The following is a 14,499-nucleotide window of genomic DNA, read 5'->3' as shown; positions in this document are numbered from 1 at the left end:
GCAAAATACTGAAAATAATTGTTTATTCTGCTGAAGCATTTTTAATATTCTGAAATATCCTCCTAAGTCACAATGTTAATGAAGGTCTGGATGTGTGGCGCCGTTTCCTTTCCCGGCACATGGGCAGGTCCCCCCTTGGACTGCCCTCACCGGTGGTGCCGCGAGGCTGTGCTGTGTCTGCTCCTCACGCCCGGCAGAGGACAGGCGTTTGGTACCTCCACCTGCGCATCCAGGGCCTGGTGCAGCACAGGCAGTTAGCACGGGGTAGTAGTCCTCCCTGGAGTGAGGGCCAGAGTGTAATTTATTAAGAGGGCTTGGGTGAAAGCATAAATAACAGGAATGCAGCATCAACTGCTTGTGCAGTGCAGCAGACCTCAGAGAGAGAGACCATTAACCTTGTATTCACGTGGGACTATCTATTATTTATAAAATAACTTCAGAAGTTTAAATGGAAACAGGTTGGATCGTCAGATGATGTCTTTCATTATATTTGACTGTTTCCTTTAACACTCTCAGATTTAAGCTTACTGATTTCAATGAAAGTGTTGAGAAGAGTACAGTATCCTTGGTGGAGCAGGATGTTTCCTGCTGCAAAAGCTCGCTGCTGTTTCCAAGACCTGCTGGTGATGGCAGTAAAACAAGTTTTATCTGCAGATAGTTTTACTGCATTCAGGTACCAGATTTTAAGCACTAGGGACGTTTTGTTTGTGTCACAAAGTCAAACACATCCTGTCATAAGAGTACAATCTTAGCATAATGCACCTTTGTTAAATGTTTTAACTATGTCTTGACTGTATTAACAGGTATTGTTATTTGCTTAGTCAAATAATAGAGTTGGGAGTATGGAAAGCAGTCTAGTGTTGCAAAAAGACTTTAATGGAATAATTTAACTCTGAGCAATATTTTGCTTTTTATTTCTCTCCTTAATATCCTAATGCAATTTTAAGGCATCAGTATAATACTGACACCAGAGGGCACTAAAATAAGTGCTCTCTGGAAGGAGGTGATGATTGTCCCATGTTTTGATATTGGTAATGTGTTGTACTTGCCAGAGCAAAGGCACAACAACCTTCCAGGAGCACTGCCTTTATGTCTATAATGTGCATTCCACTCAAGTTGTGTTAACCTTGGTTTTCTTTCCTTCCATTTGGCACTTATATGTACCTCTTAATAAATTTTTTATTATTATAACTTCTGGTGCTGTCAGAAGATCCTGTTTAACTTCTAGTGTTCCTCCTCTTGACATTTCAGAAGCTTTGTTCATCATAGGGAGTTTTTCTTGACTGCAAGTACAGGTAGTTGCAAAAGGTTGTTCTGGATGAAACAGAGAGGGAAGATCCTAAGTGTTCAGGCCTTTTTAATTTTTAATTGCTCAGAAGAGACAAAGGACAGTTTTCAGGCTTCCTGGAGTTGTTGGTCACTCCAAGGTGTGTGAAGAATATTGCAAAAGAAAGTTGCTTATTGCAAGAACTGGTCAGATTCAGTTGTTCATGGTTATTCATGAAGGCTAAGCCTTCTATTAGGTAGAATAGAAGTTACTTTGCTAATTTTACTTCTTTGATCTAAAAGCATAATATATGGCTTTCTGCAATCAAAAGATTTGTCATTTTCTGTGTAAGCTACGTGCATTTATCTTTTATACATACATACAATATGCATATGTAGTATACATATTGCATTGAAACTATATCAGCATATTTATCTTAATATTGTACAGTGTTATATGTAGAAGATGCACTATTCTCTTTTTTGCATGAATGAGTACGTGTATATTATAAAAGCTCTTTTTATGAGTACTGAGTGGCTATCATTTGTTTCAAGAAAATATTGAGAAGACTTTCAATAACTCAACTAAAAGACTTGGATGAGCTTGAAAAAAATATCCTACAAAAGATGATAGAAATTTGTTGTGACTCTTTTCCAAACTTTTTTGGAATTTACACTGAGTTTTACCAAGTTCTTTTGATACTGTCAACCTATAAACCAAAATTAAATTGTCCAGATGGGGGCAATGTTGCATTAAAAAGCAGGAACTGACTGATCTTTTCACATCAGATAATGCAAGTCCTCCCTTTTCCACCCCAAGTACTTCATTGTCTGCTATTAAAACAATTTATCCTACGGAACAAAATATTGTATTTATTACTTCTTGAAAGCACTGCTTTTAAGATCCTAGGATATTAATGTGTCAGATGTAAATGCTCAACTATTTTATGTGGGTGAGACTAGTATTTTCATTTGGCCTCATGCATTTTTTTATGCATTTTGAAATTTGATGCTGTAATAATATGCAAAAATTATGGTTAGCTTTAACCTTTCAGTCTGCAGTTTTGAAATAACTTGTTGTTAGTTATGGTTTTGTTTCTAATAATAATACAAAGTACATTGCTACTACTTACTGGTTGATTGCAAAATCAACTGGCTATCCATTTCTGAAATAATTTCTTTGGCTTGATTCCTCTGGCTTGATTAATATTTACTATTTTCATCAAGTGTAGGTATTTTTCTTTTTGTTGTACCTATAGACTATATTAATTTTATGCTAATCTAGAAAAATTGAATTTGATTAAAAGTATAAAAATATATTTGCTAGAAATAACAATAATTTTGCTCTAATTGAATATGTGTTCTCTTAGTACTGGTTAATTCAGGCTATGAGGTTGCCTACTGTCCGAAATGTATAAGCCTTTTAACCAAAGCAGAGGTCGCTAAATATTAATATCGTGTTTGCTGTAACAAATTTTAGCTTTCCTTTAAGTGCTGTGTTATGGTCTGCCTCTTAATTTTATGCTCTCTATTGTGTATGTGAAATGTCTTTTTAATTGTCATCTGTAAATGAGTTTTATCTGTCATAGTTTTAGCTTAGCATTCCCAGTATAGTCTGAAAAAAACTGAGTGCGTGAGGTTGCTATGGCTGCTGTTGGACTGATTTGATTAGGTTGTTCATCTCTTTAAAGAAAACAAGCAGTATTGTTTTAATAGCTGTTGATTTAATATTGATCATTTATAAATGCCATTTAGTGTAATCCACTCTTTATGGTGGTCTTTGTTAATACAGATACACATAAAGTATGATAGAAGTACTCTTGATGGTTGTTGCTTATCTTGAATGGATTTCAGTAGTAAAATCTTTCTCCTTGCTCTTGGTGTGGGGAACTCAATTGTATAGGTCAAAATACAATTTTAGAGGGAGTCTGCCTGGCTTTTAAACCAATATATGACTCAGATGGAAGGTACAGTTAGTCTCCAATGCACCCTTTGTGTATCTCCCCAAACCAAATGTAATTCCCAGTACCTGTATTAGGGACAGCGTTGGGTCTTCTCTTGAGTCTGTGCAGAGAACCACTTGTTACCCCGTGGTGGAGGTACAGTCTTGCAGAGCCAGGGCCTCAGGAGTCCTTCTAGTGTAATACTGCTCCACATCTAGGCTGAGCCAATTTAGGTCTTTAGGGCAAGAATATTTCTGATTTCGGTTGTACATTGCAGTACTATACTTTCAACTTGAGGTGCTGCCATGAAGAGTAGGCATTTCTTTCGAATAGGAAAAAATGTTCTTACTGGCAAAACAGCATGCTTGGCTAGGGAATAGGCAGCCTCCTCTTCATAAATACTAGTTGCTGCCTTCATTACTGTGCACTTGGCCTGTCCATGGAAAGGCTAGCAACTGTCTTGTCTGGTTTTTTGCATTGTTGTCATCCTACCTGGTGGATTCCATTTGAGAACTGATAACTTGGAGGTTGCTTGAACAACCCCAGGATGTCTAAAAAACTAAATGAACCTGTACCATTGGACACTGGCCCAGTTTTCATCATGGAAAAAAAATTGAAGTGTTATCCTTTTACTTACATGGACACGTGTGTGTGAGCACACGCATACACACATAAGACAATTTGACAGTATTTACAGTAAAAATCAGTAAGTAAGGTTTGACACTTCACCTACTCCTGTGATCTCTGGGGTTGTTTGTCCAGGCTGGGAAGCACAGGTCAGAGTGTCCAAAAACACTGCTGAAAGCTAAGGCTCTTAAGTCCAAATGTTAGCATCTAAGAATGGTGGCCCGCTTTAGAAGTATCAAACTTCTACAGTTCACTTTCAGTAGGTATCTTCTGCTTCTCAGAAGACATCTAGAAATGGACTGGTTTAGTCAACTGCAAAATTTTAGTAACCTGAAAATGTAGCTGTGTTGTTCTTGTTACCGTGTGCTGGTATCTCACATTCCGGTGAGAAGCTAATGAGGTTTGCTGTCCTCGGTTTGATTGGGAAGCACTCAACTGCCAATACAGGCTTCTCCTTGCGTGCTCCCTTCTCTTCCCTGCAGCTCTGACATCCTTGCTCCTTGTTTGAGCAAGTCAGCCGGAGCCGTGAACGCCCCAGATACCGCCTTTCCAGTGGGGAGGCTCCTAACGGGTGGAAACTGGCCAAAACTTGGAGTTTGCTGCCATCTCTGTTAGGTTGACTTCAGCAAAGAGTTGTCTCTGCTAAAGAGAGTACTGTTGCTTATTAAATATGCCAATTAAAAATGGATAATAATTAGGATAATAAAGCCAGAAAAAAATCACCCATTCAGCAAGAAGACAAGTCAAACAGGTAACCCTTTTGTCAGAACCTCACCTGAGACTTTTCCTGATCTCTGGCACATTGCCTGCGTGGGTCTGGCAGAGGTGTTAAGCAGGCAGTACTGGCAGTTTACCTTCTGCATCTTGTGAAGCCTCCATTGCTGCTGCCTCCTTCTAACCCAGCAATACTAGCGTGGTGTTCCCAATTCTTTATTTGTATGCAGCAGTTCTGTATTAGAGATGTTCCTCTGCTTAGCAGAAACACTGGGAGATGGTATTCAGGGGCAAATTTAGCTGTGAACAAGCCAATCAAAAGGTTTTTGGCTCTTTACTCTGGCAAACTTGACATTTTTCGTAAGGCATTAATGTGGACTGCATGGGGATGGAAGAGGTGTTATACTTGATCATGGAAATTAATTTATTTAGCACAGAAGCTTAAGGCTGTTGTCTTAGATTTCTTCAAGAGATAAATACTGTAAGCAAGGGATTCCTAACCTGTGTGTGAAAATAGCACGTAAAATCTTACTAGAATACGTGGGTGTTTACTGAACCAACTCTTAGTGCAGCTCATTTGGTGAATTCAGGGAGATTGAGTTTTCATATCCTGTGAGATAAATGGATCTGAAGTTCTTCTGCTTGGCTCAGATCATTGTGAGAGAGGGCACTCCCACACACTGTTGTTGGTTGAGGAAGCCATTTTTTCTCGGCAGTGGGGATGGAGCGGCAGAGCAGAGGCACACCTTCCCTGTGACAGCGGGTCAGAGCAGCGCACACCCACCTCCTGCTGCTCATCTCTGCATCACGCTGCTGCCCTGCTTCTGCGAGCCAGTGTTTCTGTGTCTGTTGCAGTGAGAGGAAACCCTGGGCAGTGCAAGGCACGAACACCTGGAGAAGGTTTTTTTTTTTTGGTTGGTTGCTGTCTTTTTTTTTTTTTTTTTTTTTAATCCAGCCAGCTCAAACTTTTGTATATTTTTGCTACAGCCACTGAAGTCTCTGTAGTTGGTGTTGTAGAAGTACAGGCAGGGAATCCTCTCTCCTTCAAAACTCAGTGTAGACAGATACTTTTTTTTTTTTTCCACCCTCTTTGTGAGTTTAGTGGCATATCTTGTCATCTTCTGTGAGAGAAGGTTGAGGCAAGCTTTCCATTATCTATAATACTCTGGGAAAGCCTTAAGAGAGACAGTGCTACAAGAGGAGCACAGATGGGAAAGTCATGGAAAAGTTGAAAGGACATGATTGAGGACAAACACAAAAAATAGAGGGCCACGTGGTTATGTAAATTGCAACTAGATGAAGAATAGTCATGTAGTCATTTTGTGTCTCTGTAGTTGCATCACCTGTGTGGACTACAGGATTTTCAGGAGGCTTAAACAAAAACTTGATGTTTTCTTGTGAATACCCAGAACCCCATTTCCTACACAAAAAATATTCTTTAGCATTTTTCTAAGGTTACTCTTGACTCCAGGGGTGCTGACAACAAAAAGCTGGCCTTAAATCAGCAAGACAAGCCTGGCTTCAAGACAGAGCCACTACAAGCTCTCTCTCTATCTTGTCAGATGGAAGCTGGTCACAGCAGGGCACCTCTTAAAAAAAACAAACCGTCCTGAGCATGGTGGGACTTTGCACTATACCATTCCAGTTATTTGTTGGGGTTTGCAATGTTATCTTACTTGGTGTTGCTTTTTTAATTGGTAACTCTTGGCTAGTCAGGATGCAAGTGGATGAAAAAGAGTGTCACTTAACTCTCCATTTTCTTACTTGTGATATCATTTACTATAATTCATTCTTGTGGTCTGCTATTAAGCCACCCTATTTCCAAATCATTTGGCGTGTTTCCAAAGACGTATCACATAGGAATGCTGATACCTAGCTTCCTAAAGCTTGAAATTGCCTTAGAAGAGTTTAACCAAACAAATGGTTGGATTTTGATAGTGCATGAATACTTAAAGATTTAATTGCTGCATGAAGCACTCTGTGAACTTGGAGCAGAGTACAGCAAGGTCACAGAATCAAATCTCCAGCTGGGGATGACTTGGTCTTACTGCAGTAAGAGGAGGAAAAGGTCGTGCGTACCTTTATTCCTCCTGTTCTAGGATTGGGCTGACACCAGTTCATCAGTGTTGGCTGCTCATAGGTATGTTGGTTAATAATGGCTCAAAACCCTAACACCTCAGTAAACGTCGCTGAGTAAAGCGCATCAGTATTCATACCTTTTTACCTGTAACCTGAGGTATGAGGAGGGCACGGTAAGATATGGCAATATCCGTTTTCTAATTGCTAGTTTTGCAAACCCACTCGGGAGAAGGGAAGGTTTTGTCCTGAGAAGAGAAGCTGGGGAGGACATGGGTTGCAGACGGGTGACACTCAGTACAACCCCGTGCTGCAGTGCGTTGCACCAGGAGGAATTCCACCTGGGTTTCACTGCAGTCATCACTCTGTGGTGTTAACAACTGCAGAAAAATAATTTGGTTTTGTAACTATCGTGAGGAGATCCAGTTCTGAGTGTACAGGCCAAGCAGATCTGTAGGGAAGGAAGGTGACAGCTTTATGCGTTAGCTCATGGGAGAAGCTCTAGGCTTCCTGAGAAATGCCTGCAAGAGCTTGTCTTTGGGTTGGGTTGGTTGTTGGATCATAACGATTCATACACATGGCTCAGATATCCCAAATAAAGTATTGCTTCCCATTGTGATATTGGCCATAATTTGCTTCATTGCCTGGCAGTTTCAAATTATTTGACAATAAAAGTGTCAGCAAGCCTATAAAAGTAAAATACGTGCTTAGAGGAAGATGATGCTTTATTTAAAAAAAAATGGTATACAGTGACTATGAAGAAAAGAAGCATGGCTGATCATAGTCCACAGTTTTCAGATCTGAAGTGTTATGCAAAGTGTTTTGTGATGCTTCAAAGGTCAGAGGTCAAGAAAGCTAAAATTGATACCGAAATGCATATTATTTTTCTGGGCTTGAAAGCCAAAGATGTAACTATAAATTTGCATTTTGTGGTGCCAATATTCTGTGGAAGTAACACAGCTATGTCTTACTCATCCGTATTGTTTCAGAGGGATGAGAGGGGAAAAAAAAGCTTTTGTGCATCGTGTTGTGTAGCACTTCTGTTGCAGTACTGACTTACAAGGCTGTATTCACTTTAAAATCGACAAGACTTGAAATATTTTCTCCCAACTCCCATCTGGGGTTCCTGCACAGGGAGCAGAAACTCATTTCGGTTGGACGTGGAAGGGACACTGCCAGCGGCACCAGGGACCTGCCAGGGAAGGGCTGCGAAGCTCCTGTGAGGAGGGGCACACCCAGCCCATCCTTTCTGAAAGGCTGTGGCAGGTGACATGTGTTCCTGCTTCTTTTTGATTTGATACAGTTTTATGTAAAAAGTGATTTTAAGTTGTGGTGTCAAACCTTTTTCCTGTGAAAGGAATGAAATGCTTAGTCATTTTTGAAGGTGACTTCTAAAACAGATGCAGAAGGCAACTTTTTTTTTGATGCTGTTGGCTAACGTTGTATTAATGATATGTAAGCAAGTCATTCTGTCAGTAGAACAACTGACAGGTTATCTGATTTTTCTCATACTTTGCATTGTTCAGTTTTAGTTAATAATGTTTACAGTATTTTGCAATATGTTTGGGAGGAAAGATTATATATATATACACAGAACTGAAGCCTTCCTTAGGAGAGGCATGCCCATGCTTCCAAGGAGGAGTTTGGAATATTTTTGCTATGCATCTTCTACATGTGGTATAGCTTCTTATTACTTCTAGAAAACAATTTGAAACAGTAACATGGAATTTTTAGAGAGTGCTCAGGTCTTCTGACTGTTAAATCTGCTTTATACATCATGCACTTTTGACCCTGAAATAAAGCCAGGCAGATTTTCATTGCTTTTGCTCCCAACAAAGTAATGCAAAGCAAGGTTAACTTCTCTCTTGAAAGAGTGACCTATGCAACAAAAGACTTCATCAGCTTCAAGTGAAATCAGTGAGAACTTTGACATACAACCATGCACCCCTCTGATCAGTGACACTCCTCTGGCCACCTTCCCATTCAAGACACCTCAGAAATCTGACAACCTTAGACACATCATCCCTGCATTCATTGAAATCGGTAATTAACAATTGCATCCTTGCTGAAAAAGGAGTGGAGAAAGGCTTGTTCTGGAATTAAATTTTTCCTCATTAAACAGAAAACAGAATTCACAATTAAGTTTTGTGATAGACAACGTATACAATCTGCTAGATGTGTAGCACTTAATTTATCTAAAAGGGGATTATAGTAGAGTTTGGAGATACGTTGTATTATTGCATATGTTACTCTACATTAAACAGTTCTTAAAAGGCAAGCCATAGATTAAGATGCCTATAAAGCCTATTTTCATTTGTGCATTTAATTTGTTTAGATTGTTGCCAGATTTGATAACAGTCCAAATAACAGTAAGTAGTTGTTTCCGTACATGACCCTTGTAAGAATGCGTTATCAGGCAGGTAATGCATTAATAATATCTCTTTTACTAGCAGTTTACTAGCAGTTACCATCAAATTGCAGGATAAAATAAATGTATTTTTTCTAAGAAACCAGGATTAAAGGAACTGCTTTTAGAAATTTTTTCCAGTTAGTCAACAGGAGAAGATAGTAGCTCACATGCATTTTATTGGACTTAATGTGCTTGACCACTTATTTTGCCTGGCAAGCAAAGGTATGAAACTGGGATCTTCTCAGGCTCCCATTATTTCCTCCAGGTAACTGCAATATTTGGGCTATTTCCGTGTCTTGGGCAGAATTTTAACTAATGGATATGTTCCCAACTGAAGTTAAATGGAAGATAATCCCAATAAGAGCCAAAATATCTCCCAAACATACAGTTTGGTTTGGATGCTTTTTCACTGAAGCATACAGGCTGGATGGTGTGTTGTGCTCCGAGGTAGAATTTGAAAGATCATCTTTCCTCATGTCTCCTCTTGTCTGGAAGCCAAGAAACCTAAACACATGGTGCTTCCTAGCTTGTGAGCCTTGTTTTGGTGTACTATTAGCTTTATGATTTTTTTTTTTTTTCATTACTCAGTGATCCAATCTCAAAAAACTATTTAACAACCACCAAGTGATGAATGGGTTTGAGAAAATGCTGAAAATTTTAAGGTTAAAGACATAGCTAAAATTTTGCCGATGGTAAGTTCAGAATGACTGTTCTCCTAGTAAAATACAGAAGGCATAGCAACTTCTGGTAGACGTGGACAGGGAGTTTGGAAGCTGTTGGTCACAGCTTTACTGTCACCGTGCTGAATGGACACTTAGACTTTTAAATTCAACAGAGTTAGGCCACAAAACTGCTCTAAATCTCACAAAGCACCTTGAAACTTGTTTTGTGATTTTGAAAGGGTTCAGTCTGGGATAGGGTGAAAGATTTAGAACTAATCTGAAATCTGTATCTTGTTGGAATAGAGAACATAGCAGCTTCTTACATGATTCTTAGTTGCTGCAACTAGTTTTCTGTATTCTTAGATTTTTTGTGTGTATCATTAGTTATTTTTAGAAGCAAATTAACCATAAAATCAAAACTTATGCAGTGTTGATGGGGTTTCTGATTTTGAGGTTTGGCTAGGCTGGTTTATAGTTGCTATGTTGGTGTCAAATCATGGGTTTTTTACCCTGTGGGTCTGATATTTGCTGTCTATTGTATATCTTCTTTCAATTAGCAACTTTCTGTTTTAACATACCATATTTCATATGTAAGTGAATGTATATAGGGTTTGTATTAGCTCTGCATGTACATATATAACTTTGCAGTTCTCTCTTTAGCATTCCTCTAAGGAGTTTGCTCCTGTAGCTTTAAGCCTTGTGCAGTTCTGCATCTGTAAACCATCCGGTTTGTTCCTGAAGTTCCAGTCCTGCAAGTCTCTCTGCAGGTGAACCTTGCCCAGTTTGGGGAGGCTGGCGATGACTTCAGCAGGGCTTGCACTCAGTGCAAAGATTTGTTCATGGAGGAAATTGCGGGGTGGATTTTAAAATTTCTTGGACCAAATCTTCAGGAGTGTGTGTCTGTGTATGCAATGCAGCAAGAAGAGTCCCAGCCCTGTTTAGCTTTATCATGATTGCCTTCGCTTACTTATTGTCTGTTGCTTTCAGTGACAGTTATGTTGGAAATGGTGAACATTTACAGCTGAGTGCTGTGCCACTTTTTGTGGTAGCTTACACTTATCTTTACCTAGTCATGTATGTGGGTTGGGGACAGAGCTGCACTGCATGGTTTTCCTAATTACTGCTGTAATTAGGACTCTGGCAGAGAGGGTACCCCAAGTGGACTGTCCTTTCTTCTGCTTGTGTTGTCTGATTGACTTTTCTGTGAAGCATAAGCAAGAGGAAGAAAACTCCAAGTTTTTTACACACAGTGAAGGAAGATTATATTTCTTAGGATGATAAGAGACTCACACATTTGTTTGAGGTGGTTGGAAGAAGACTTAAATTAGCAGATTTCAACTCTGATTCATTACCTGAGAAATCAGCAGGTCACACAAATACTGTGTGTCAAGACCAAAGTCATATGTGAAATGTGCCGCCTCGTAATCAACATATGATGAACTAGGAGGGTTATTTGCTCAAGTATTGTTTGGTCCAAATGATTATTTGGTTATTTGCTGATTTTTGAGCCTGCTGAAACCAGTGCCTTATCAGGTAACCTCAAGAAGCATAGTATTGCAAATGTCTAACCTGGTTCTCACAAGGGTGTAGAGACCCACTTGCTATTCTTGCAGATTGATTTCTGGCAGCTGAGCAATGAGTGGTGAATCGTGTAGAATAAATATGCTTCTCAAGGGGTAAAGCAGGTTTTTTATCCCCATAAAAGAAAGCACTAAATATCTTTTTTTTTTTCTTCTACCTCTGATGCAGAAAACTGTACTAAATGTTTTTTTTTTCTGGTTGGATCTTCCCATAATCCTTGTTTCTTTAATCCCCGTTAGGCAAATTTGTCTTAAAGGAAAATCTATAATGTGAGCAGTGGCGGTCAACCTTTATTAGGGACATTTTATTTAAACTATCAGATGTGTTTTGACACTTAGATACAAATGGCCATAATTTAATTAACATTTCTCTGTTAAGTTTTGAGGTTAGACCCTTCGTGTGGTGCTAACATTTTTCAGGAAAGAAAAAAAAGAAATGTTTTTTTCTTCTGAGAAGAGGTCTTAGAAACTGGAACTGAAGAGCTTGAAGTAGATTCCTTCCTTCTGTACTTTTTATCTTTCTTTATGCATTCTCTCAGTGTTTTCACCCAGGACCACTGCAGCCTGTAAGATTGACCATTTAAGCCATATGCAATGCAGATACCTTTCTGTTAGGAGATTGTCTTATTTTACTTAGGAACAGCATTCAAGTGGTGATTATATGGCCAACTACCAAAATGCAGATGACATTTTAAGTGCAAAGCAGGAGAAATGTCTTCTGTTCTATTATTTCTTTTGAATTAAATTTTCATTTCTTCCTCCTCTGTTTTCTTTTTAGTCTGTTCGACATGGGAGGAGAGTATTACTGCTATGGCTCCGACATCACCTGCACCTTCCCTGCAAATGGAAAGTTCACTCCTGACCAGAGGGCTGTCTACGAAGCAGTGCTGAAGTCATCGCGGGCTGTAATGAAAGCAGTCAAGCCAGGTAAAAGATCGGTACATGTCAGCAGGAATTGACGAGCTTGATGGCAGCATTCAGGCTGTCAAGACAATTATGTTTGTACTTTAGAAAGTGCTGGAAAGGAACAAGATGACAAAATTAATTTCCATGTTTAAACAGCACCTAATGGAGGATAGAGGAGGACGTTTTGTGGCATTATGTGACGTGGAGGACACACAACATTTTTCATACAACACTTTTAAAGAAGTAACACAAACAATTATTAATAAAATTTAAAAGGTATTTTAATCTTCCACTTTTTTTTTTTATTCCTTTAATCTAGTGGTGACAGCAGTTACTCTGGTGTGTGTTTACACTGGCAGCCATCTTTTCAGGAAGCTTTATGCTGAAGACTGAAGTCAGTTTGGGTGAACACGTGTGTCGTGCTTTGGTTTGTTTCAAGTGTTTTCTGTATTTTACATGTAAGCTCAATAGAAATCTTCTGTTGAAAAAGAGAATGGAGTGTACATCTTTGGGAAGGATACTCAATTACCCTCAAAAAGCTGTAGAAAGCACTGGCTATTGCATGCTTCACTGTATGCATTAGCAGGCAAGCTAATTTATCAAGTATACCATTTCATAGTTGAAACAACTTGAACATTTCTGAGTATTACTAATAGAACAACTTCGAGAAAAATGTACTTAATGCACAAAGCACACTTATCCTTTAAATTTACCATATTAGCTTTCAATCATCAGGCCTTGAGTGCATGGGCTCTCTGGATTGCCAGTCAGAACATATGTAATTTTCCTGTTATACAAGCTGCCAGCAGCACTGTTCATTTTTGCAGCTTGGAAGGGAGCAATAACACTTGAAGCTTATCTGCAAAATGAGACTAGATATTTTGCCATTTTAGTAACAATGTGTGTTCTCCATCATCTGCTGTTTCTCCCCTGAAGAATCTTGTTCCTGTTCCTCTTCATAGTTTACTTTGCATTTCAGTGCCACCTCTAATTTCATGTTACATTTTTGGCAGTATTTCATGCTAATAAGTTGCGGACTATCTTCAGAACTTGAGAGCTACTATGATGCTGTAGTCAGGATGGTGTAGAGAATTCCTCAGTTTACTTTATTTACGGTGTCAGAAAATAAGGACATACTAAGTTACGTATTTCTGAAAAGTAGTTGTAAGAATCCTTTACTAGGCCTTGGGAATTTGAGATTCGTAGACAGAGAAATCATTCTTAATGTCTGGCAGAAGATGGAACTGAACTTTATGTTCTCACTGTGCTTTAGTTCAGGAGAATGGTGCAAATGCTGTTTATGAGACTAGTAATGGTGAATTTTCTGGCTCCAGAAAGCAGGTTAAACATGTTCTGTGGACTGGTTCGTTTGGTACCTCTGTGTAGTGAAATGCAACCTGGACCTTTCACACTCTGTTGAATTACAGATCTGGGTAGAGTCCTGTAATGTGCAGAAATTTTCATCATCTGGAAAAGTCTGCTTTTGAGGTCTGTATGGCTTGTACCCTAGTTCTTTTGCAGCTTTTAACCCATCTGTCCACTGATGCAAGAAATCTGACAATATTATTATATTTTCCTCTAATGAGCTCTCAAAAACACACCAAAGGACAAAGACTCTTTACTACTGAAATTGGTATGAAACACTTAAAATATGTAGTTGGCAGAAAAGTATTTACAGTGTCTGAAATGAATTTACAGTGCGCTAAAGACATTTCAAACTGGAATGATGAGCTGGATTAAAGAGAGATCCTCTTCTATATACAACTTTAAATAACTTTAAAAATCATATATTCTTCAAATAGTTACTTAGTTATTTTGTTTCCAGTCACACCCCTTTTCATACTAAAGGGGTCACAGGAGATAAGACATTTCTGTAAAAGGCTTTCATAAATACTTTTAAAGAAAATGGATCTGCTTTGTACCTTCCATCAAATTCCTTTAAAATGTTTTGGCTAGCTGTTTTAATTGAACACTGAGACAGACAGAAGAACTGCCATGTCATGTACTGTTGGACTGCTAGTTGAAAGTGGCATTGGATCTCCTGGAAGGCTAACATTCTGCTGTAGAAAAAGAAACACTGACCTTCATAGCATGGTTAGTGTCACATACTTCTGAGGCTGTTGAGAAACCCCAGAGCCCCTCAAAGGGGTGGATGCAAACTGAATGTATTGTTACTGCTGCCCAGAGAAAGCTGTTTCTGTGGGAGAGGCTGCAGCCTCCTTCGTCTCGTTGGACAAACCTAATTTGTTAGCTGACTAAAGCACCAGGATCTGCTCCTGGGGGAGCCGGGTGCTGTCACAGAGGGGAGCAGGAAA

The 14,499-nt window shown here is 39.1% G+C and overlaps 1 protein-coding gene across 2 annotated transcripts in view; it reads left to right on the top strand.

The window, feature by feature from the left end:
- The window catches only part of PEPD (peptidase D), a 140,156-nt gene that overhangs the window by 90,292 nt on the left and 35,365 nt on the right, over positions 1-14,499 (top strand). For both annotated transcript variants that reach the window (XM_074881154.1, XM_074881153.1), the window contains one exon: positions 12,057-12,205. In XM_074881154.1, coding sequence (XP_074737255.1) covers positions 12,057-12,205 — 149 coding nt within the window. The remainder of the gene's footprint in view (positions 1-12,056; positions 12,206-14,499) is intronic.

This window comes from Strix uralensis, chromosome 12 (genome assembly GCF_047716275.1).
Source record: "Strix uralensis isolate ZFMK-TIS-50842 chromosome 12, bStrUra1, whole genome shotgun sequence".
Classification (NCBI taxonomy): Eukaryota; Metazoa; Chordata; class Aves; order Strigiformes; family Strigidae; genus Strix; species Strix uralensis.
Note: the sequence above shows the minus strand (reverse complement) of the source record. Positions and strands in the feature narration are given on the sequence as shown.